The following is a 22,590-nucleotide window of genomic DNA, read 5'->3' on the forward strand; positions in this document are numbered from 1 at the left end:
ACTGAATTATAACCACTATGGAGATGCTGGAGCTCGAGCTGAGCAGAGGTAGAGAACTGTCAGACCTGAAATTTCAGCCTTCCCTTGAGACAGATTCCCAAACACTTGCCTGAGTCACTACACTGCAGTGAACAGCAAGAGGGGAGCACAAGAGAATCCCAAAGAGCCTGTATTCCTTTTCAGATACATCTTTGCTATTAAATTAATCTGTGAAATCCAAACAGCCATGTAGGTGTGCCCAGAGGGCCTGTAGGAAAGTACTGAACTTTATGTCTTAACAACAGATGCACACAAATGAGTGGCTGGGCCACTTTTTATTTTTTGCATTTGGCCCAGTTTCTAGAAAACCAGGGGCAAAACCATCTCCCTCCCTTCTCAGTCACAGTTCTTAACTGTCTGCCATGGGTGCACAGGTTGTTTTAACAGTGGCCTCCACTTCTGAACCACTTCTTCCACCAGGCCTTTCACTGATTTGAGGACTTTTATTTTGTGAGTTGGCTATGGCTACCCTGTGCTACAAGCCCTCTGGGCACACCTACATGGCTGTTTGGAATTCACAGATTAATTTAATAGCAATGATGTATCTGAAAAGGAATACAGGCTACCCCGTGCCACTGAGCCTCTTGTGGCGCAGAGTGGTAAGACAGCAGACATGCAGTCTGAAGCGTCTGTCCATGAGGTTGGGAGTTCGATCTCAGCAGCCGGCTCAAGGTTGACTCAGCCTTCCATCCTTCCGAGGTCGGTAAAATGAGTACCCAGCTTGCTGGGGGGTAAACGGTAATGACTGGGGAAGGCACTGGCAAACCACCCCGTATTGAGTCTGCCATGAAAACGCTAGAGGGCGTCACCCCAAGGGTCAGACATGACCCGGTGCTTCACCTTTTACCTTTTTTACCCTGTGCCACAGCAGAAACGGCATGGGAAACATCCCTCAACTTCAAAAGGGGTTTTCTATGTACCATTGGGCTGCTGTTTAAGCAAGACATGTGTTTTGTGGAATCACAGGATATGCCTGTGCTGTGTTAGTGTAGCGTGAATCACAGGAGACATTTGCCTTGAATTTGTAAGAGAAAACGATATTCAGCCATGTGCGCTATTAATCCCAGTTAGGCATGAAGAAGAAAGGATTGGCTAACATGCCAGCTATTGGCAGCTGCAATCACTTGCTTGGACGAACATCCATCTAACGCTATTAAGGTTTTGCCCACTCCGCACCTCCCTGCTCTGCCTCCACAGCCTCACCATTGATTACGAGTCCTGCACCAGAAGGAAAAACCTCCTCAGTCCGTTTCCATGGCACGTGCACACCTACCAGTGACTCCTCTCCGGTCCAGCCAATTAGCAGCAACAGATTGTCATTAAGGACAGACCCAGGCAGCAAATCTGAGAGGGGCACTATATAAATAAATCTATAAGTAAATAAATCAATAGTGATGGTCAGGACCAGAGCGGGGGGTGTCAGCGCATTCATTGTGACATCAGAGTGTACAACCCAAGTCCAGGCTGCTGTTCTAACAGCCCTTCAGTTGCTGGGAGTCAAACATCTCCTGTCCCTGAAACATGGTCTTTTCCTGAAGGAAGTCCATCATGGGAGGAATATGCTCGGGACGACCACTGTGCTCATGTTGTGTAAGTGGAATCTACATCTTTAGTATTTACAGGTTGTGCAGTGATATAATATCTGTTCATCATGGACATCATAGAAAAAGACCCTGTTCTGCCCTGTTGTCCTCCCATTTATAGACGACAGGCAGAAGACCTCCCCCCCCCCCAAGAAGTAAGAACAGATGGAAAGAGGATCAGGATTGTAGTAATTAGCTCTACTCAATCCCCCGTACTTTGATCAGCTCTGCGCACAGCCTACGTACATACACAGGTGAGCACATTCTATCCATGTTATCGCATCCTGTAAAATGCAGGGTACAAGTCCCGAATACAGTTTGTCCATATGTAGACTCTGCACACAGATTTGATTAAAGTGTGAAAGCTTGGGTTTGGAGGTGGTGAAAGCAACCCCCCTCCCAATATGTTGAGTTCCACACTTTCAGATTGTAGAAGTCATGGAAACACTGAAGGAACTATAGCACTGAATCTCACACAACACACCAAGAATCCATCACAGATTTTTTTTCCCAAGGAAAAAATGCAGCCCAGAGACGGAACAGCAGTGGCCTGAACATAGCTAAGAGAAAAGTCAATGATTAAATTAAATTGCTGGCAGGCTTTGTTTTGAACCTATTTCTATGCTCAGATGTTACCGAGAGCCCTGATAAGACAACAATGACTGTTCTCTATTGTGTTCCTCACCCCTTGACCTCAGTTTCCTCAGATAACGTGTGCTTTTTCGGGCAACAAACTAATAATCACTTATGTTAGTTATAGTTACTATTCAGTGTGTCTTACTAATGACGTGTCCTTGAATGTAGCCCAGCAGAGACAGAGAGAAACTAAAACCATTAACTTCCAAGCTTCTCTTATGGTCAAGTACTTTTGCATTCTAATTAGAGAATTTCTAAATATGCCAACATGAACTGTAATCAACTTTATTCCTAACAATGACCTATTTAAAATTGGAATCAATATGTTGGATACAGGCAATGCATTTGAACATTGGAAAGCCCCATTTGGCTGCTGTGCACTTCTAGGAGCATCAGTTGTTATCTTGCATCTGCCTGGTACAGTGGTTAGGAGTGCGGACTTCAAATCTGGCAAGCCAGGTTCAAGTCTGCGCTCCCCCACATGCAGCCAGCTGGGTGACCTTGGGCTCACCAGGGTACTGATAAAACTGTTCTGACTAAGCAGTAATGTCAGGGCTCTCTCAGCCTCACCCACCTCACAAGGTGTCTGTTGTGGGGAGAGGAATGGGAAGGTGACTGGAAGCCACTTTGAGACTCCTTCAGGGAGAGAAAAGTGGCATATAAGAACCAACTCTTCTAAATGTTCATGTGATGCTCTCTGTTGGTTGCTGCTACCAGGTTTGTGCCCTTCTTTTGTGTGATCCTTTTGGCTATTCTGGATGTACCCATAGTATGTAATTTGAGTTGGAGCTCACAGAAGCCTAGTTCAAGAGTTATGGTGGGAATGCTGGAGCTGAGCTCTTACTGGAACACACATGAGGCAATCATGAGAAATTTCTCAGCCTGCACAGAGTGTATTTCAGTCTTCAATGGATAGCCAAAGCATGCCCATGCCTATTTGGAATTTGGAGGCTTGAACTAAGGCTGTGGTTTCTAGACAAGTCTGAAATGCTGGAGCATATTTTTTTCCAGAACAGAAGAACAAGATATGCCTAATAGTAAGGTATATTCTGGTCAATTGTTCTTCCAAATCTTTGTCCCTAATATGTGCTAAATTATATACATGGCAGAATCCCAGGGGAAGTCTTGGTTAGTGTTATCAGCTTGAGAGTTCTTGTCGCGAAGGACGCAGTATCGGTTGGGATTTTCTCATTGCTTAAGCCTTAAGCTCTTCTTTGTCCTAACCATGTTTTTTTCTCTTTTCCATTGCCCTGGATGCCCAGTACCCAAGGAGTCATGCTGATGAGGAATCAGCTTACCCTGAACCAGTACCACCTCTGTATGAAGCAATTAAGGTGTGTACCAAGCTTGGATGTGGCCAACAGTAAACTGATGGAACTCAGTTATATGTTGTTCTCACTGTCCTTTGAACATTCTCATAGAATCATAGAGTTGGAAGGGGCCATACAGGCCATCTAGTCCAACCCCCTGTTCAACGCAGGATCAGACCAAAGCATCCTAAGGCATCCAAGAAAAGTGTGTATCCAACCTTTGCTTGAAGACTGCCAGTGAGGGGGAGTTCACCACCTCCTTAGGCAGCCTATTCCACTGCTGAACTACTCTGACTGTGAGTAGTAACATTAGCCTCTGTAACATTAACATTCTGTAACATTAGCCTCTGTGTCAGGTAATGGCTTTGTCACATACACATAAATTAACCACTGCAGAATAGGAGGTGTTTACGTTTCTCCTTCTTAACTGTGGCAAATACCCTCCAGTCCCCAGACACACGTTGCTTAGGAGGCATTTCCTCAGTTATTATGGGTGCTTATCAAGGATGCATGCTGTGTGCATTGAATCAAAAGGAAAATAGATCCCTAGTACATTGTATGATGCACTTCTTAAAAAGACAGACAAGCGGTGAACACTGTGAAGAATGTTATGCCGCAAGCACAAGACAAGTAAGAGTCAAGATAGGAACAGTATGTGATTCTACTGAAACTCTCCAGCCAGGAAATCTTACGTTATTCATGTCTGGCAGGCTTTAATAGCTCAAATGGGTCAGCAAATCAAAAAGCCAATACATCGATCACTCCATCTTGTGATTTTTTTTAAAGGGCTTTGAAATATAAAGCAGGGCAAAAGCAAGGATCCATGACCATGCAGGATATTCTGTTTCCTATTTCCCCGTCAGATATAATCTTCTATTAGGGCAAGAAGAGGCAGATATGTCCTATAGGACAGAGTTGGTTGCTATTAAGCAAACACTGTGGGACACCTCTGGGGAACAGTGTTGTGGGAAGATTACCCAGATTACCCAGGAGTCAAGTAGTCCCTAAAAGATTGACGTTTATTTCAGTGTATGGCTTTATGGGAAGTTTTCTTACATAAACCACAATGAAATGAGAGGGAGTTGGCAAGGGCACAATCATGCTCTTTCACGTTTCAATGAAGCATGCATGTACAGACCTTCCTGTTAGAGTGTACCCCATGTTAACAAATGGAGCAGGGGGGCCATCTGGATTTTCCGCTTCAGGTACCAAAGGTCTTTGGCTGACACAGCTTTCCCTCCCTTCCCATTGTGTTGGAGTGAAGGTGATGAATCAAACTGGCTAATGAATAACCAGCATCTAAAACATTAACTCTCTCTCTCCCTCTCTCTATATATCACACACACACACACACACACACACACACACACACACACACACACACACACACACACATGAATATGGAGAGAGTCATCATCATAGCTGACTTATGGTGACCCTGTGGGGTTTTCAAGGCAAGAGAAAGTAATACCCAGAAAGTTAATGCCAAGAGGGCATAAGAAGGTGCTATGCATATTGCAGGATGATAATATTGATTTTCTGTCCTTTCCATTCATCCTATGTACTTCTGTTCACAGAAGATGGGGATGGCAATATTTGCCAATTTTCCCCCATGGGCAACCCTCCACTTCGGTCACCATGGTATTCCTGTGGATTCATTGACTCATGGGAATCACAGAATCATAGAGTTGGAAGGGGCCACACAGGCCATCTAGTCCAACCCCCTGCTCTACACAGGATCAGCCCTAAGCATCCTAAAGCATCCAAGAAAAGTGTGTATCCAACCTTTGCTTGAAGACTGCCAGTGAGGGGGAGTTCACCACCTCCTTAGGCAGCCTATTCCACTGCTGAACTACTCTGACTGTGAAAATTTATTTCCTGATATCTAGCCTATATCGTTGTACTTGTAGTTTAAACCCATTACTGTGTGTCCTCTCCTCTGCAGCCAACAGAAACAGCATCCCGCCCTCCTCCAAGTTACAACCTTTCAAATACTTAAAGAGGACTATCATGTCCCCTCTCAACCTCCTTTTCTCCAGGCTGAACATTCCCAAGTCCCTCAACCTGTCTTCATAGGGCTTGGTCCCTTGGCCCCAGATCATCTTAGTCGCTCTCCTCTGTACCCTTTAAATTTTATCTATGTCCTTCTTGAAGTGAGGCCTCCAGAACTGCACACAGTACTCCAGGTGTGGTCTGACCAGTGCCGTATACAATGGGACTATGACATCTTGTGATTTTGATGTGATGCCCATGTTGATACAGCCCAAAATGGCATTTGCCTTTTTTATTACTGCATCACACTGCCTGCTCATGTTTAGTTTACAATCCACAAGTACCCCAAGGTCTTGTTCACACACAGTGTTACCTAGAAGCGTATCCCCCATCCAGTAGGCATGCTTTTCATTTTTCTGACCCAGATGCAGAACTTTACACTTATCTTTATTAAATTGCATCTTATTCTCATTTGCCCATTTTTCCATTGTGTTCAGATCTCATTGAACTCTGTCTCTATCTTCCGGAGTATTTGCCAGTCCTCCCAATTTGGTGTCATCTGCAAACTTGATGAGTAGTCCCTCCACCCCCTCATCTAGATCATTAATAAATATGTTAAAAAGTACCGGGCCGAGCCCCGAGCCCTGAGGTACCCCGTTACAGTAGTAGTAGCAGACAAGTCAGAAAATGGCTGTTTTTGAAGTGCAGCTCTGTCTACAGCCCATAGGATCCAAATTAGAGGGACAGAGCTATCTCATCAGAACCATAAGGTCTGTGAGCTGAACGTATTAAGCTTATCAAGGGCCTGTATGGAAGTTATCTTTTTAGAGACCAGGAAGTACATGCCCCTTTACTGACAATGGCACCCACACCTCAGTACTCCAGTCTTATTCCAACTTCAAGTACTTTCTGGTTTACAGTGTAATCTTATGCCAGGTTTGATCCATTTACTCTGTACAGATTCACTGTATATGGGATGGTACTCAGTCTACTAGTAGTCTCCTTGAAGAGCAATCAGTATTATTTAATTTGTTTATTATCATAATGGATCAAGCAGAGTTGTCTGAAGCTCAACCCTGCAAAGACAGCGGTCCTGTGGTTGGGTAGCAAGGGACTATGGGAGGAAGTGTGTCATCCCACCCTGGACTATGTGCAGCTCTCAGCAATGCACTCCACCAGGAACCTGGGCATGATCCGGGATGTTTCCCTTACAATGGAAGCCCAGGTCACGAAGGCAGCACGGCTGGCATTTTACCACCTCCACCAAGCCAAGCTATTAGCGCCCTACCTGGACCCAGAACACCTAGCCACAGTGATCCATGTGATGGTCACCTCTAGACTGGACTGCTGCAACTCACTCTATGCAGGCCTACCCTTATCCTTCATCCGGAAACTACAACTGGTGCAGAATGCCGCGGCCAGGATTCCCACTAAAACATCATGGAGATCCCACATCCAGCCGGTACTCCAACAACTTGGATTAACAACCAGTTGAATTCTGGATTAAGTTTAAGGATTTTGGTAATCACCTTTAAGGTCATACGTGGTTTGGGCCCAGTGTATCTGAGAGACCACCTCCCTGCTTATACCCCCCAAAAAGCCTTACGCTCTGCCACCTCCAATTGGCTGCGGATCCCTGGCCCCAGAGAAGCACGTCGGACTTCAACAAGGGCCAGAGCTTTCTCGGTCCTGGCCTCCACCTGGTGGAATGAGCTCCCTGAGGAGATCAGAGCCCTGCCTGAACTCCCACAGGGAGCTCCTCCACCAGGCATTTGCTTGAGGACGACCGACTTGGAACATCTTCTGGTCCCCCCTCAGACATCGTGCCATGACTGAACAATTTGATCTCCCCAGCGTTGTTGTTATTCACGTTGTGTTGTAGTTGTTACTGTTAGATTGTGATGTTATATTGAAAATTATATAATGTTATAGATTGTTATAATGTTCCATGTAAATTTATGCAGTGTTCCATGTAAACCACCCAGAGCCGCAAAGAATGGGTGGTTTAAAAATCCAAATAAAAATAAACAAAAACTTTTAAGGGCACTTGTTGAATGCCCCCGACATTGTTTTTAAAAGAGTCAAGCTATCTCTAGTTGTTTGTAAAAGGATTTCTCCCTTTTCTTGTTTTTTGTGGGGGAGGGGGGAAGAAAAAAACTTGTATGCTGCTTCTTATGTCCATGCATCTAAGCATTTTACATCTTCAGGGCATCGGTAAATGAACTAGGCAACAAGGCTATTTCTCACACTTCCAAAAGTTTGTTCCCTCCCACCTTTAATAAAACCTGTAGTTATTAATATGCATATCCATGACTGGGGCTAGAAAAATAATAGCTGTAAATAAGCACTGCTATTGCTCTGAAAAAATGATTGATACATGAAGTTGGTTCTTTTGTCATCAAGTTAGAGCTGACCTCTAGCAAAGCAACAGACATGCTTGCCTCTGGGTATTGACCCTGGACATCCTTGATGGCATTAGTATCTAAATACTAGCTGACCTTGCTTAATTTCTGAGATGTGACAAGATTGGGCTAGCCTGGGCCATCCAGGTAAGGCTACACAAGACCATTTATGCACTAGTGATATCGTTCAGATTTGCCTTTTTAACTGGCCAACATTTTTGTCTATTTCCGCACTAAAATCTGCTTTTCCAGGCACAGACCCAAATCGCCCTCTCACTTACTGTGTGGTTATGGAAATCCCAGTTACAGGGATTTCACTTTTCAAGACGGAATCTAATTCAGGGTTGCCCAATGGATAAATGCTTTCATTTGTTTTTTTCCCCTCCCACCTGCTGTTTTGAGTCATTTCTGCATGCCCCCACCTCATCACCATTCTCTCTCCCCCTCTCTTCCTCCCCCTCCCTCCTTCCATCCCAAAACATCTGACCTTTTTTTAAAAAGGGGTTATTGCATTACAACTCTGTCTCTACTATAAAAAGTCACCACCAAATGCTGCCTCCTTGTCTCAACCTTATGACAATCCACAGGATATCCATGATCAATGGTATTAAAAGCTGCTGAGAGGTCCAGAAGAATTATTACAGGTTGCACTACCCCTGTCCATTTTATGGAACTGGTCATCTGCTAGATCTGCCATCTGCCAGTATGACTAAGGCAGTGCCATACCAAGGGCTGAATCAGAATCACACACAGAGGTGAAAGAGACCAGAGATGTCTATCCAGTCCAGCATTCTCAAGGACTTAAAAAACACGGACTCATAGATTTAAAGCCCACACTCATGACAGGTGCCCATCCAATCTCCTCCTAAACACTTCCAGCAAAGGAGATTCTACCACCTTCTAAAACCAGACTGGACAGGATTCAAACAATCACTTCAATCAGAAATTTCTGAAGTTGGCCAGTCATCATTCATTCATTCATTCATTCATTCATTCATTCATTCATTCATTCATTCATTCATTCATTCATTCATTCAAAATTTGTTGAACAATGGTACATTTGAGACTGAACCATACTTATTCAACTCTCCTGAGTCCAGAGTAAGTTATTTAAGAGTGGGTGCAACACTGCTCACTTAAAGACACTCTCTTAAGAAGGCATTTCCTATCTCTGGGACCTAGTCCCTCAGCCCCTTCCTAGCTGATTTAACCAACTGGGCAAGGGAGGGAGGGTCATATCAGAGGAGATAGGCCTCAAACCTTCAAGAAGCCTTTCCATATCCTCAGACAGAATAAGCTGGAAGGTATTTCACACAACTGGACAAATCAGCACTATGGGACCATCCAGTCTTTTTACTGCTAATGTAGAGTCCAAATTGGAACAGATGGAAGAGGTTTTATCTGGAAAGTGTTGAGCAAACTCATCATAGCAAACCACTGGGTTGTCTGCCTCCTCCCACAGGCCAGAACCCTCTAGGCCAGGGTTAGTCAAACTGCGGTCCTCCAGATGTCCATGGACTACAATTCCTATGAGCCCCTGCCAGCATTCACAGACTACCCCTGCTCTAGGCCCTTGACCACCGCAAAGAGTTCTGCAGGTCTACACTGTGTGGAATCAATGATAATTGATAGAGAATTGGTAGAGAAATATTGTTTATTCATTGAAATGTAAAGCAGTGGCCTAGTCATTCATCTCAGATGGCAAAAGACTAGAACACATGTATTGTTAACGCCTCATTTATGTCTGTTCATTACCTTGGCCTTCATTGTTAAATCACTGATTCTTGGATCTATCAGGAAAACACTTTTGGTTGCCACTTTGCTAACATTATTGTGACAGCCAGTTTATTGTTTCTCAATTTATAAGCTGACAATGAGATTTCCCTCCTTAATTTCCCTTCCAGGCTGCTGTCACGATCCAAGCCTGGTGGCGTGGTGAACTAGTCCGGCGCACTGTGAGATATGCGGTCATCTGCGTGTGGTGCATCCAGAGGTGGTGGGCGCGTGTTTCCTGCCAGCAACAGGGAAAGCAAAGAATGAGGGAACTGGTGATGTACATTTGGCCTAAGAAGTCTGCTGTCCTCCTGCAGTCCATCTTTCAGATGTGGCTTAAGAAAACCCAGTACCAGAAGTATCAGAAGGCAGCCCTAATCATCCAAAACCACTGGCGGCACTACTCCTACCTGAGAGCTGCCAGCAACTTTTCGAGCAGCAACCCAGCCTGTGAGGGTGTGAACTTGAACATTGAAATTATTATTGGGTAAATAAACTCCATGCAAAAGGTAGACAAGGCTGTTCTCAGACTTCCATTGGTAAAAGACATGGTTTAGAATCTCCTGTTTCTCAAATGTAGCTTTCAAATACTGCATTGGGAGGAAGCCTCAAGGTAAAAGCTCAAAAGTAATGGATGAAATTTGAGTCAACTGAGGTTGCAGTGAGTCACTGTGGGCGTGTGCATCACAAAGAAGTGATTCACACATAGCTATTTTGAAGTTGTGGGTTGACCAGATGCAGATGATCATTTTTCTGCTCTGGATGGGTGGTGAAACAGTGCTCCCACCTTTTTCAGTCCCCACGTGCATGGCGCTAACAAAGGTCTTCCAGCAGAAGGATTAAAAAATTAGGACCTGACCGTTAAGGACCGTTAAGGATCGGTTCCATTGGTGGATGCTGAAGACAGACATACCACCGGTATGTCAGTTTATAAGCAAAGGTATCATTTGCTAGTGGTCTGAACTAAAACACAGATCCATACATGCCCTTATATGAAAGTCCTCTTGTTGAACCTGTGGTCACCTGTGGAATTCTGACAGAGTATGCTAGGCACAGCCAAAAAAGGCTACTGCAGGAGGCAGAGCCAGCCTCAAAACAACTCCCACGTAGTACCTTCAGCCACACAATGAAGATCCCTCTGCTGGAGTGGCAGTTTCGAAAAACCAATCAGTTCTCTAATGGCCAATCAAAAGTCTTGCGGGACAATATCCATACTGGCTCCAACCAGTTTCTAAAATCTACTTGGAGGGCACCAGGAGAGGTGCTGGTGAGTGCCCCATTGGGGACCCCCACTCGAGAGGCTCAGTACACAGCCAATACAGAACAATGTTCACCAAGTTCCACTGAAGAGAAGAGATCAAACTGCATCTCAGCATTTCAAAATGATCCTACCCCAAATAGTTCAGCCTTGAAAGTATCCATAGAAGTCACTAGTTCTGTAACAACTTGTTTACCTGACTAGGTTACTCATTTGTGGTCTCAAATAAAAGAACCACAAACCTTTTAAACGTTTCCCTGACTTGGGAGCTGGTTGTCACACACCACAGCTGAACAAGCAAGAGGTTGGTTGGTTTCTTACAAGAGTAAGGTATCTCATTGCACAAGGATTATGCTATTTTGCGCCCCTTGGCCAGCTCTCAGACCAGCCAACATATGTGCAACTATTTAAAGGGGTCATCCACATCCAACGCACTTATAGAAAATCCCTTGAGCAGAGAGGCTGGAGAACTCTGATTTTCATTGTATGAATGAACCATTCTTACAAAACTTTTAACATACGAACATTGATGGTCATCAGAGCAAAAGCCAGACTGTGCATGCAAAACCATGGCCCATGTCCTCCTATGACCCTGAACTCTGCTCCTGATGCTGCCCCAAAAGAATTACAGCCTGCTTAAAAGGGAGGCTAGAATCACCTCCTTAATTTAATTGGGCAAACGGGGAAGAGAGAATGCCTCGACTGTAGGGGCTGATGCATTTATGCAGCTTGCCACTGTTGCTGGCGAGACTCTCTCTTGCAGCCACCCACTGCAGAAACCATTCTTGGTGGAGCTGAGAGGGGAAACAGGAAGGTGTTAATCTGCTGCACTGTTTGGAACCGTAGTGTCTCAGCTGCATCAAATCTGCAGCTTTCACTGTGCCAACCCCAGGGGGATGGCAGGAGAGAACCAGGGACAGAGAGCGCTCTGGTTTCTTCCAGCCTGGAGGGGATGCGCAGCACAGGGGACAGCGGAGAGGGAGAGGAGCCCAGATTTATTAATAAATGCCTTTGTGTTATTGCCACCACTGCAGAGCTCTACGGAGAGGGACTGCCGCTGTCGCCAATTTATCTGCTTATCTTTTTAATAAGCTGCCTAATTATCTTGCCAGCCTGTCCTCCTCTCATTGGTATGACTCCCAGCACAGCTTTGTATTTACCCACCTTTTGGGCTGTTAATTTAGCTTCTGGTTCCTTGATTTTAAGAACTCTCTGTTTTGCTTTCTGTCCTTCTCTGTCGGGGTCTTGCTCACTTCACTTTGTTTGCCCAGAAGCGCCATCGAAGTGGGAAAACAAGGTGACCCTTTTGTTCTCACCAGGGTCGTTTCAAACAGATTTTACTGCTGATAATCAGTTCCCTTCCTTCTCTTTGCCCCCCACCCTCCTCTCATGCCCAGTTAACTTTTCCTTGCTTTAAGCCACCACATCCCTTTTCCTCCAGGGCTTGAACTCATCCCTCTTCTTTGTTTCTAACTTTCATCTTTTGTTCACCACAAATATTGTCCTATCTAACCTGTCAGCTCTTCTTAAAAAGGTGTCCCCGCCCCCCGTGTTCTTCTTTATAGCTCCGTAGCACACCCCTCTTAAAAGGAAGCGGTTGGGGGAGAGAGATTCTGCCCCAGTTCTTCAGTAATTGATTGCAGAATGGAACAAATAGACTTTATATGGAGGAACCTTAAAGGGGGGGAGGGTGAATAAATGGGTGGAGTCCCAAAGGAGGGCCAAGGAAAGATGACCGCTCTGCATCTGCTCATCCCAGCTTGCCAAAGGCCAAACTATGTTTGATGCTGGAGACCCATCACCAGATGCCCCAGTGAAATTAGCTGTAATTTAGCTGCCCAATGAACTGGGGCCAAAGCACTTTGGAAAGAGGGCCATGGTGCCACAGACAACTGTGAGCCATGAAGTCTCATTCTGAGAATATGTCTTTTTCACACCAGAGGCTTAAGCATCCTGGAGAGAGCATTTTCAACCAGAGAAACAGCTTGGGGTTTTTAAATATCCCCTTCAGTCTTTATGCACCCCTTCCCTAGCTGCTTTTCAGTTCAATGATTCATCGGAGAGGGGAATTTAACCAGTGATTTCCAACATAACATGTAGTTTGGCCCTAAATAGCCAGAAGTGAGAAGAGCCATGTGCAACTTTGCATTTGAAAGTGTGTGTGTGTGGGGGGGGGGTGCCAGGCCTAAAAGTAGAGTTGCCAGCTCTGGGTTGGGAAATACCTGGGGACTTTGGGGGTGGAGCAGGGAGTGGGTAACTTCAATGGAGCATAATGCTATGGAGTCCACCCTCCAAAGGAGCCATTTTCTCCAGGGGAACTGATCTCTTCAGTCTGGAAATGAGCTGGAAAGCCAGGGGAGCCCAGTTCCTACCCTGGGACTACCGTTCCTACCTACAGGAAGAAAAATAGTTGGTTCTTATATGCTGCTTTTCTCTACCTGAAGGAGGCTCGAAGCAGCTTACATTTGCCTTCCCTTTCCTCTCCCCACAACAGACACCCTGTGAGGTAGGTGAGGCTGAGAGAGCCCTGATATTACTGCTCAGTCAGAACAGCTTTATCAGTGTTGTGGGAAGCCCAAGGTCACCCAGCTGGTTGCATGTGGGGGAGCGCAGAATCGAACCTGGCATGCCAGATTAGAAGTCTGCACTCTTAACCACTACACCAAGAAGGACACTCAGGGCCCAGCCCTGCTACATGGCACAGCCAGGCCCAGGGTAGCAGCCTTAATGCCCTTCTGCCAGCTGGATCCTCTGCTCAAGAGTTAGCTAGAGATGGTGTATAAACCCAATGCACAAACTACCCAGCCAACAGACTGGTAAGGTCTTGCTCTAAACAGAGTCATCCTCTAAACAGAAGCCTTCTTCTCTCTCTGCCCCTGGCTTGTTAGTTCCAGAGGCTGACTCCAGCAGCCTGTCTTGTGTGCACTGTTAGTGTCTTTTCATTAAGGGAAAGGGGAGACAAGAGGAGGAGTTTGGCCAGGGAGTCTCTGTTGGAAACCAAGTGACAGACGGCTCTGGTGTCAGGTGCCTTCAGAGATATCCTGTGGTCCTCCTGCCCAAGGAATTGGGGGCAAATCTAAGACTGAAGCAAACATCGCGCAAGGAGACAGAACTCAAAGGCATGAACAGCATGGGGTGGCACCTTCTTTTTAAAAAGACTGGTGTTACTGAAGAAGGTAGGGGTGTCAGTCCTCAGATGAGACCTGGGGATTCCCTGGAATTCTAGCTCATCCCCAGGCTAAAGAGATCAGTTCCCCTGGAGAAAATGGCTGCTTTGGAGGATGGCCTCCATAGCATTATGCTCCATTGAAGTCACCCACTCCCTGCTCCACCCCCAAAGTATCCAGGTATTCCCAACCCAGAGCTGACAACCCTAGAAGCAGGCCTCCCTCACACGCCACTTGCTTGCATGAATTAGTCTCCCTGGAAGGTTAAGGGCTTCACGGGATGAAATAGCCATCCTGTCATGTTCTGCTTTGGGGAAGAGGACCAGAGATATAACAGCAAAGCCCTGGATACTGGCTCTGCCTCATTTTGCAAATGAAACAGTGGCTTTCCATCCTCTCTCTTAGCAATGGGCTCTGTACATGATAATGATATATTAATTTGCATTAATTATAGCATTAATACATCCTCAGGGCTTCTCACGAGCAGCAGCTAATTACTCTGTCATATGAACGTTCTGGGATATGGTCCCTGTTTTAGCACGCCTCACATTCCACTAAGCTTTTGTTGGGAGGGACGGACCCAAAGGCAGAGGTGGTGGTCAGAGAAGGCTATAAAAAGGACGTTCAGCTTTGTACAGGTATGTGACTCGGGCTGTGATTATCATTTTCACTGCCTCTCAGGAAACGTCAGTAAAGCTAAGTTGGGACATTGAGAAACACCCACAAACCCTAGGTACAAAAAGGCACTCAATGCACTCACTTCACACGTGAACAGATCTGTTCCCAGCATGTCCGAAATCTTATGTTGCCATCCACAATGACTGGCTGCTGCATCCTGAATATACAGAGCTGACAACCTGTCCACAACCCCTTTCCAGAAATACATTTCAGGTGTAGCCCACCTTGGTCTGCACATCTTGCCACAAACTCTGCTGTTTAGGTTGCAGTTCTTTTAAATTCCCATATAAGACTACAAGTTGTTGAGATGACCTTGGGGCCTTATGGAGGCAATTAAGGTCTACCAGGGGGAAAAATCTAAAATTAGTAATGTTCTAGAGATGTAAAATTTGAGACAGGGTACTCTATTATATTTTACAGAAGCTGTGATGTATTGAAATAATCAACAGTCCTTTCGTGGGCCACCTAAGAAGCCTTCAGATCATCCCTGTAAGAATGCCACAGTTTTATCCCCATAATGTAGGATAATAGCTTGCCTAACACTACTGAGCAAGTACACTAAGGAAAATAATTTAAAGTTGTTTATAGTTTACAACCCATTGAAAGGAAATAGAGTAGTACTTTCTCTCTGTTTTCACTATTGCTTTCCTTTATCATCACTCTAGTTCCTTGGGCTGACCTCTCTGATATGAGGTTGCCCAGCATGGCTGGCCCCCAAATGTCGTTGGAAGGCACATGATAAGGCAGCCTCACTGAAGCTAGTAGGTCTGCATCTAGTCGGTGTTTGGACTGGAGACCTCCAGGAAACACTGTGTGTTCTGCCTTAACAGTAATGATGGAAGAAAGGTGAGATACAAGTACCATAAGACCCTGAACATAGGAACTTCTGGTTTTAAACACTTATCTCTGCCCCTCCACTATCTTTTGTTCACAATACCTGGATGGAGACGTCACTGTAGGAGCCCCCAATGACTCCTGTGATAGCTGTGGGTACATCATCATGGATGGCATAGGATCCGTCGGGACAGATGTGCTCAGAGCCATCCACTCTGGTGAGGGAGGCACGGACAAAATCTAGTGACTGTTCTAGAGCATATGTGTCCTTGGAGCAGGTGTCTAGGATGTGGGCCCCCAGAGTGATGCCTGGGAGAAGATGTTGGTCTTTGTTGATCTCGTCTAGGGCAAACAGCATAGCTTCAAGACGTTGGATGCCACGATGTTCATTGATCTTGCCGCATTCCTCTGCAGGGCTACCTTTCTCGTGAACAGGGAAGAGGCCCCCAATAACCAGGTCACCTTCCAAACTGATCTCCTTTTTGGGTGCCACATTGTAGCTGGGATTCTGGCTATTGATGTGACATGCTACAGAGTAGAACAGTAGAATCCATATGGTGGCAGAGAATGCCATTGTGTTGCCTCAAGAGGGCAACAAAAGGTCATCTGAACCACCAGGTCACTCTAGTCAGAGCAAAGGCCTCTGTTGGCCTACCATTGGATGTGGCAGTTGAGAACGAGAGAGAGAGTTCTACTTGGCATCTCCTGGAAATAACAGCGTTAGCTCAGTGGCTCCCTGAGGAAAGTTCATCCTCAGGTATATCCCAGTGAAAACAACCATTGGTATGGAGAGTGGATGTGCTTTCACCAGCCCTTTTGCAGAAGGAAACTTACAGCACCTGTGGGAATGGGAAGCGGGCGGGGGAGAGAGAGAGAGGGAGGGAGGAAGGGGAGAGAGAGAGTTAGTTAGTTACAGTATAAATAGCCAAGAGGCAAAAGATGTCTTTATGCTCTGGATCAGTGCCTTTATGATAAACTGTAGGAGTCTACAGATGCTATCACTCCTAGTGGGGAATCCCACAACCAGTCACTCTGTAACACTTAGATACTAAAATCACTGTCTACGAAACAGAAAGTGGTGTTCCCTTAGGGTAGGCTAGAGAAGGCTTCCTGGTGTGCATGGGATAGCCTCAGGGAATATGTCTCTCTGGTACAGTTAGGATGCAGGCAGTGAATATCTGAGTCATTTGCATTCTGTTCCCGCAAGCTGGTAGAGAATGGATACCAGATGTCCCGTATTTTCACGGGTTATTTCAAAGTATTCTTTTTTCTTCCGGAATGCATCGTAGTGTGGAACTTAATGGGCATACTTCAGAACCCTGCAGTTTCATAGAGCTGAGAAGATGACACATTTAGCTCAAGTTTCCCCTTTGTTTTCAGATTTTGATCTCATGCCCCTAAGCAGCTGGAAAGCTGCCATTCTATGGAAGGAAAAGAATCCCTAAGGAGTATTAAAACAGGCATGGTGCCAGGCAGTCCAAACACGAATCTCTAAATCTCCAGCGACTGCAGGAGACGTTCTAGTGGTTGTTCCTCCTGCCCCTGTCTCCACCAGACCCATCTTCTGTATCCTCCCTCATTGGCTGTTGGCTCACCAGGATTCCTATTCACAGCAAAATCTAATTCAGAAGCTAATGAACCCTGCTGAAAATTTGGGCCCACTCTTCAGGCTACATGGTAGCAACCCTGCCTCACCCTGCCCCAAGCCTCTCTGCCTTTGCCTCCTTTTCTCTTGCTGACGAAAGCAGTTCTCCCTTCTCCCCGCCCCCCTGATATTTTTTTTAAGCACTTCCTTCTTTTCTAGCCCTTTGGCAAGTATCAATCCACTGGAATATGCTCTAGAAAACAAGACTGCAGGCTCATGGCCTATAAACTGTGGCCAAATTCTGTGTCACTGTGATGACATCCTGTCAAAAAAAAAGTACTGAAAATGTGCACAACTTGTACAAATCATCTATAAGAAATAAATAGGACTAACTTGATGCAGTACATGATATTCCGGGAAGAACTGGTGTGGTAGAGCGGCTATGAGAATGAGTTCGGATTTAGAAGTCACAGTTTTAAATCTCATCTCACCCTTCATGGATGGCTCATTTCAGAACCTCCCAAGTCTGTATCCTCATATTGTTCAGTGTTTTTAAGGATGCTGATCTTGGCACCCTTGCTTCAAAGGAAGATACTTCTGAGTTGCGGCTTTCTAGGATTCCTTGTCACCATAGAAACCGGGAGCCGGATTGGAAGGGAGATGCTTGTGTATGCATACATGTGTGGAGGGGCAGTTCTATCATTAGGCAACTGTAGGTGGCTTCCAAGAGCAACACAGTTCACTGGGTAGCACTTTCCTTGCAAAATTTGCAAGAGGCTCTTTGCTGGAGACAGAGGGAGGTATGGTGAGGAATACAGCATTTCTCTACCACGGCTGAATTGACCAGGATTATTTATGAGCTGCTGCCTGAAAAATCTGCTGGGTGTGGGAGTTGCAATTTTAACTTTCCACCCAGGGCTCCCAAATACTTATGGCTGTCAGTGTGTGTTTATTAAAAAACCCAGTAAAAACAAACCAAATACCACCACCCTATAATTCTGCCAACCTTCCAGCCTGCCCATCTCTTTCCCTTGTGTTTTGAATTACATGCCCTTTTCCTTCCTCTCTCTTTTCTTTTTGATGTGGAACATATACTGGCACTGTCCCTATAATGGAAACGATAATGCCGTTGTCCCACCTTAGGGAGTGGGCCTGTAGATGGCCCAGGGCAGCGGTGGCACCAGAGGAATGAGCCCCGCATGTTGCTCCGGCACCAACCGCTGCCAGCCTTCCGAGGCCACTCCCACCCTCCGAGCAGCGGCCTCAGAAGACACTCACCAATGGCCATGGCACCAGAGCAACAAGTAGGGCTCAGTGCCGGGGCTCACTGCTCCGGCACCATGGCCTCCTGTCTTCCGAGGCTGCTCCCACCCTCTGGAGAGCAGGAGCAGCCTCGGAAGACTGACAGCAGCAGCATGGTGCCCAGGAGCCACAAAGGTATGGAGGGAAAGGGAGTGGGGAGTGGGGGGGAGGGAGTCTGGGTCTCTGAGAGGGGGGAGTGGTCAAGGGACAAGGATTCTCACCCTTTATATAGATGTTCTATATAAGGGGTGAGAATTCTTGTCAGTAAATTTCCCCCCTCTTTTCCTTTCTCCCCAAGCATAGTGTAAAATGATGTCTTAAGGACCAAACTACCAAATCTCTTGAGGACACACTCTAAGCCTAAAACAAGGAAATAAGATAAAGCCATGAAGATACGCCCAGTACCCCAGAAGAGCACTACTGGAATAAGTACCTAACCATAATGAAGTAACAGCTTTGCTTTTGGCTTAGTAACTTGGGGGCTTTCCGCACTCCTTCAAAATCGCACAATGGTTGCCAATTGAAAACGCTACTGATTTGCCATTATGCACAACGTCATTGACAATCTGCCACACACCTGAAACCGATCCGCAAAAAGCGCTTCGTTGTAGCGCTTTCAGGGAAATCCCCAAAAGTCGATTCACCCTCCGGAAAGTGCTACACTCCTGCAACCAATCTGCAACACTAGCGGGAAAGTTCTCTGTGTTACCATTGTTGTGGTTTCTACAAAGTCCCTCCCCCTGGCTCTCTCCTCTGATCTTCCAGTGAAGCGATCGCCATTTTTTTTTCTCCGAGCGAGCGGAGATCAACACACCAGCGACCCACCTTTTAGCCAGTGAGGCTTCCCCGGCTGCAGTCCCTCCCCAGAGCTGTTTACAGTCACTAAGCACAAACAACAGAGAAGCCCGTTTGCTGATGTATTTTCCCTTTACTTTTCACACTGTTTTCAGCCGAAAATCGGGCCCGTGAGGGGGGGGGGGTTTCACTCGGGGGGAGCGTGGCAACAATGAAACGGCAGCTCAAACACCACCTGCTAGCTGGATGGGTCTCTCTGTTGCAATGAAGCAACGCATATTCGTTGCAACGGTGTGTGTGTGTGTTTTTTAAACTTCCTTAAAGGGAAAGGGGCTGTTTGGGAGCATGCTAACGGCCGCCCATTGGCTGCTTGATGGCCAGGGGCGGGATGAGCTCGGCAATAGCGCTTCCTTTCTAGCGATTTTTGCCGAGACCGGAAGCCTGTGGGAAACGATATAAATGCAACTGGATTCCACTACAAAGGCAGGTATGCATAACGACGAATTCCACTATTTTAAATGGCGATTTTTTGTTCAGCAAACAATTTGCTACAAGGATCCCGGTGCGGAAAGGTGTTCAGAGGGGTGTGAGGGGATGGAGAGAACTAACAATCATGGGTGCCATTTTAAGGAGCACCAGGAACAGTTGCAGAGCCAGGTGTGAGTGTAGGCCAGCCAGCCTCCCTGAGAGCAGGCACGAATCCTCTTGCCCTGAAGATGGATGAGTGTGCCTGCAGCAGCAGGGTTGCTTCCAGCTGCCATTGCTAGTCCATCCCTCACTGTCTAGGTGACCCAGTGGACAGTAACAGTGCAGAGGAGAAGGGATAGTTGCCACTCTTCATCCATGGACTGCTCTGGAGGCAGGCAACTGGCCAGAGCGGTTACAATTGTAGCCAGACGATAAGGAGCTACTGGCTGCTGCTGCAGGTTCCTGTGTGACCCTTACTACAGTGATGGTGAACCGTAGGGCGATACTTTTCCTGCTTTGGTCTCTTGCCAAGATCCCCCGACTGAGTAAAGTGAAAGAACAAGCAGTGGGGGAAGGAAAGGTCATGGGATGACAGTGGACCCAGTCGGGACGCCAAGGCTGCAGCAGCTGCCGGGTAGTGCCCACCCCCATAAAAAGTCACTTGCATTTTCACCCATCTGAAGTCATTCAGTTCATTATGAATGGTTTTAGCTGACTGATTTAAATCTTTGCAAACTGGCATGTGAACAAGCTTGTTTCTGCAGGGAAAACATTTCAGTTGTATCACACTTGTCACCATATTAGGAGGACTGCCTCTTCTAAGATGCTTTTGTGAGTTTTCAGAAACCTTTACCTAATTCATCTTTTTAACTGGATTTTGTCACTTAACCTGAATGGAGGCAGCCTGGCACCCTTAAAAGTAACCATGCTCTTAAAATGCACATGGGGGGACAATTAAATTGTAACAATATGCAAAAGCAGGATTTTGAACCTTGCTGGGAATCCTCCGACTACAGCTTTCACATATGCTGCAGAGATGGGAATTTATTCACCTGCAGCCAACTCCTTGCTACAACCTGGAATAGGGCCTCTGTGGATGACCGCAGATGTACACCTATAAGCCCTATGTTTATGACTGCCATATATTTGATTGTAGTACTTAATTCATGTTATTAGCCATAGCTCTGAATGTCAGCAGTAAGAGCCTTCAACAGAAATCAGGTGGATACACAAGATCACAGGAATTGATATGAAATGATGTAGAGCACAATTAGTCTTCAAAATTGGTATCCAGTTTTCCCCCTCTTGCTACAAACAGGTGCTTTTTATTAATGTTTTTTAGCTCATCAGAGTAAGAATCTAGCTTCATAGAAAACTAACCAATATAGTCCACTCCTAAGGACGAAAGGAATATTCCCCCTCACTTTTCTAAGGCCTTCTCATTTTAGGTGCACGGCATGTGTTGTAAATAGCGGGGAATGTTTCTGTGTGTTTTCATTCTTGCTTTAATCATTAGTCAATCAAACTCGCAGATGTTCAAAAGCAAAGTCAGCAACAATTAGTTTTAAAATGCTGCCACCACAACAATTATTTTTAAAGGGATAATGACATGTTCAAAATGTGTGGATAAGAGTGGGTTGAGCACTCTCTCTTTAAAAAACAGGCACAGCTTTAAAACGTGATCCTCAAAATATGACACAGTCCTTTACAACTGATCTGGATTAACTGTTGTTCTGTATACTTTTTAAAATCCCTAGCTAGGCTAGTTGAATTGTGATGAATTAAACAGGCCATAATCAGCTCTGTGCCTCTATAAAATGGCCGCTTGGAATGACACTTTTGGGGATTGGTCCTAGACTGGCTGGGATTCCTCATAGTTACTTCTAACCATCAGGGAGGCTTAAACACCCACCAGTTCTGCTCATGTTCTGTTTGACAAACACAAACAGAAAACTGATTTTTGATGGTTAGTGCAACTGCTTATTAACCCATTTGGCACATGTTCAGCAGGTTGCTTCCAATACTGCCAACAGAGAGGGGCAGGGGGCCAAATCAGCTGGAGGGTCCCTGCATCCAACCTTTCCATTTATTTTAATGTCTTTCTGACTGCATCCACTAGGGGCAGAGTAAAAAGTGGTCGGGGCTATACTTCCCTTTCTCGGAGGCTGAAGCTGACTTGCCAAACAGATCAACTTAAGCCCATTAACCAAGCCAGCAATGGAGAAAGGCAAGACAGATAGCTGCTCCAGTAATTGCCAGACTGCTAACAAGGTAGAATCATAGAATCCTAGAATCATAGAGTTGGAAGGGGCCACACAGACCATCTTGTCCACCCCCCTGCTCCACACAGGATCAGCTCAAAGCATCCTAAAGCATGCAAGAAAACTGTGTATCCAACCTTTGCTTGAAGACTGCCAGTGACGGAGAGCTCACCACCTCCTTAGGCAGCCTATTCCACTGCTGAACTACTCTGACTGTGAATTTTTTTTTCCTGATAACTAGCCTATATTGTTGTACTTGTAGCTTAAACCCATTACTGCGTGTCCTCTCCTCTGCAGGCAACGGAAACAGCATCCTGCCCTCCTCCAAGTGACAACCTTTCAAATACATAAAGAGCTCTGGCCCTAGTTGGAGTATGATGTGCTTCTTTGGGGCTAGGGACCACCAGTCAGTTGGACGTGGCAGAGCGTAGGGCTCTTTGGGAGGGGGGGGGGAGGGTCTAAGCAGAGAGACAGTCTCTCAGGTATACTGAGCCCAGACCACGTATG

At 45.9% G+C, this 22,590-nt stretch overlaps 1 protein-coding gene and 1 long non-coding RNA gene across 4 annotated transcripts in view; one reads left to right on the forward strand and one right to left on the reverse strand.

Annotated features, from left to right (window-relative positions):
• The window catches only part of GRM2 (glutamate metabotropic receptor 2), a 107,153-nt gene that overhangs the window by 35,080 nt on the left and 49,483 nt on the right, over nucleotides 1–22,590 (reverse strand). For 2 of the 3 annotated variants that reach the window (XM_077325884.1, XM_077325885.1), the window contains one exon: nucleotides 15,776–16,511. The exons of the other annotated variant lie outside the window; for it this stretch is intronic. In XM_077325884.1, the coding sequence (XP_077181999.1) occupies nucleotides 15,776–16,246 (471 nt within the window). In that variant the 5' untranslated portion in view covers nucleotides 16,247–16,511. The remainder of the gene's footprint in view (nucleotides 1–15,775; nucleotides 16,512–22,590) is intronic. 3 annotated transcript variants of the gene reach the window in all.
• Nucleotides 1,382–9,939, forward strand: LOC143832083 (uncharacterized). The gene is made up of 4 exons (XR_013229082.1): nucleotides 1,382–1,629; nucleotides 1,744–1,876; nucleotides 3,521–3,592; nucleotides 9,867–9,939. It is a non-coding gene; the product is annotated as an uncharacterized LOC143832083 (long non-coding RNA).

Source organism: Paroedura picta, chromosome 3 (assembly GCF_049243985.1).
Source record: "Paroedura picta isolate Pp20150507F chromosome 3, Ppicta_v3.0, whole genome shotgun sequence".
In the NCBI taxonomy this organism is placed as follows: Eukaryota; Metazoa; Chordata; class Lepidosauria; order Squamata; family Gekkonidae; genus Paroedura; species Paroedura picta.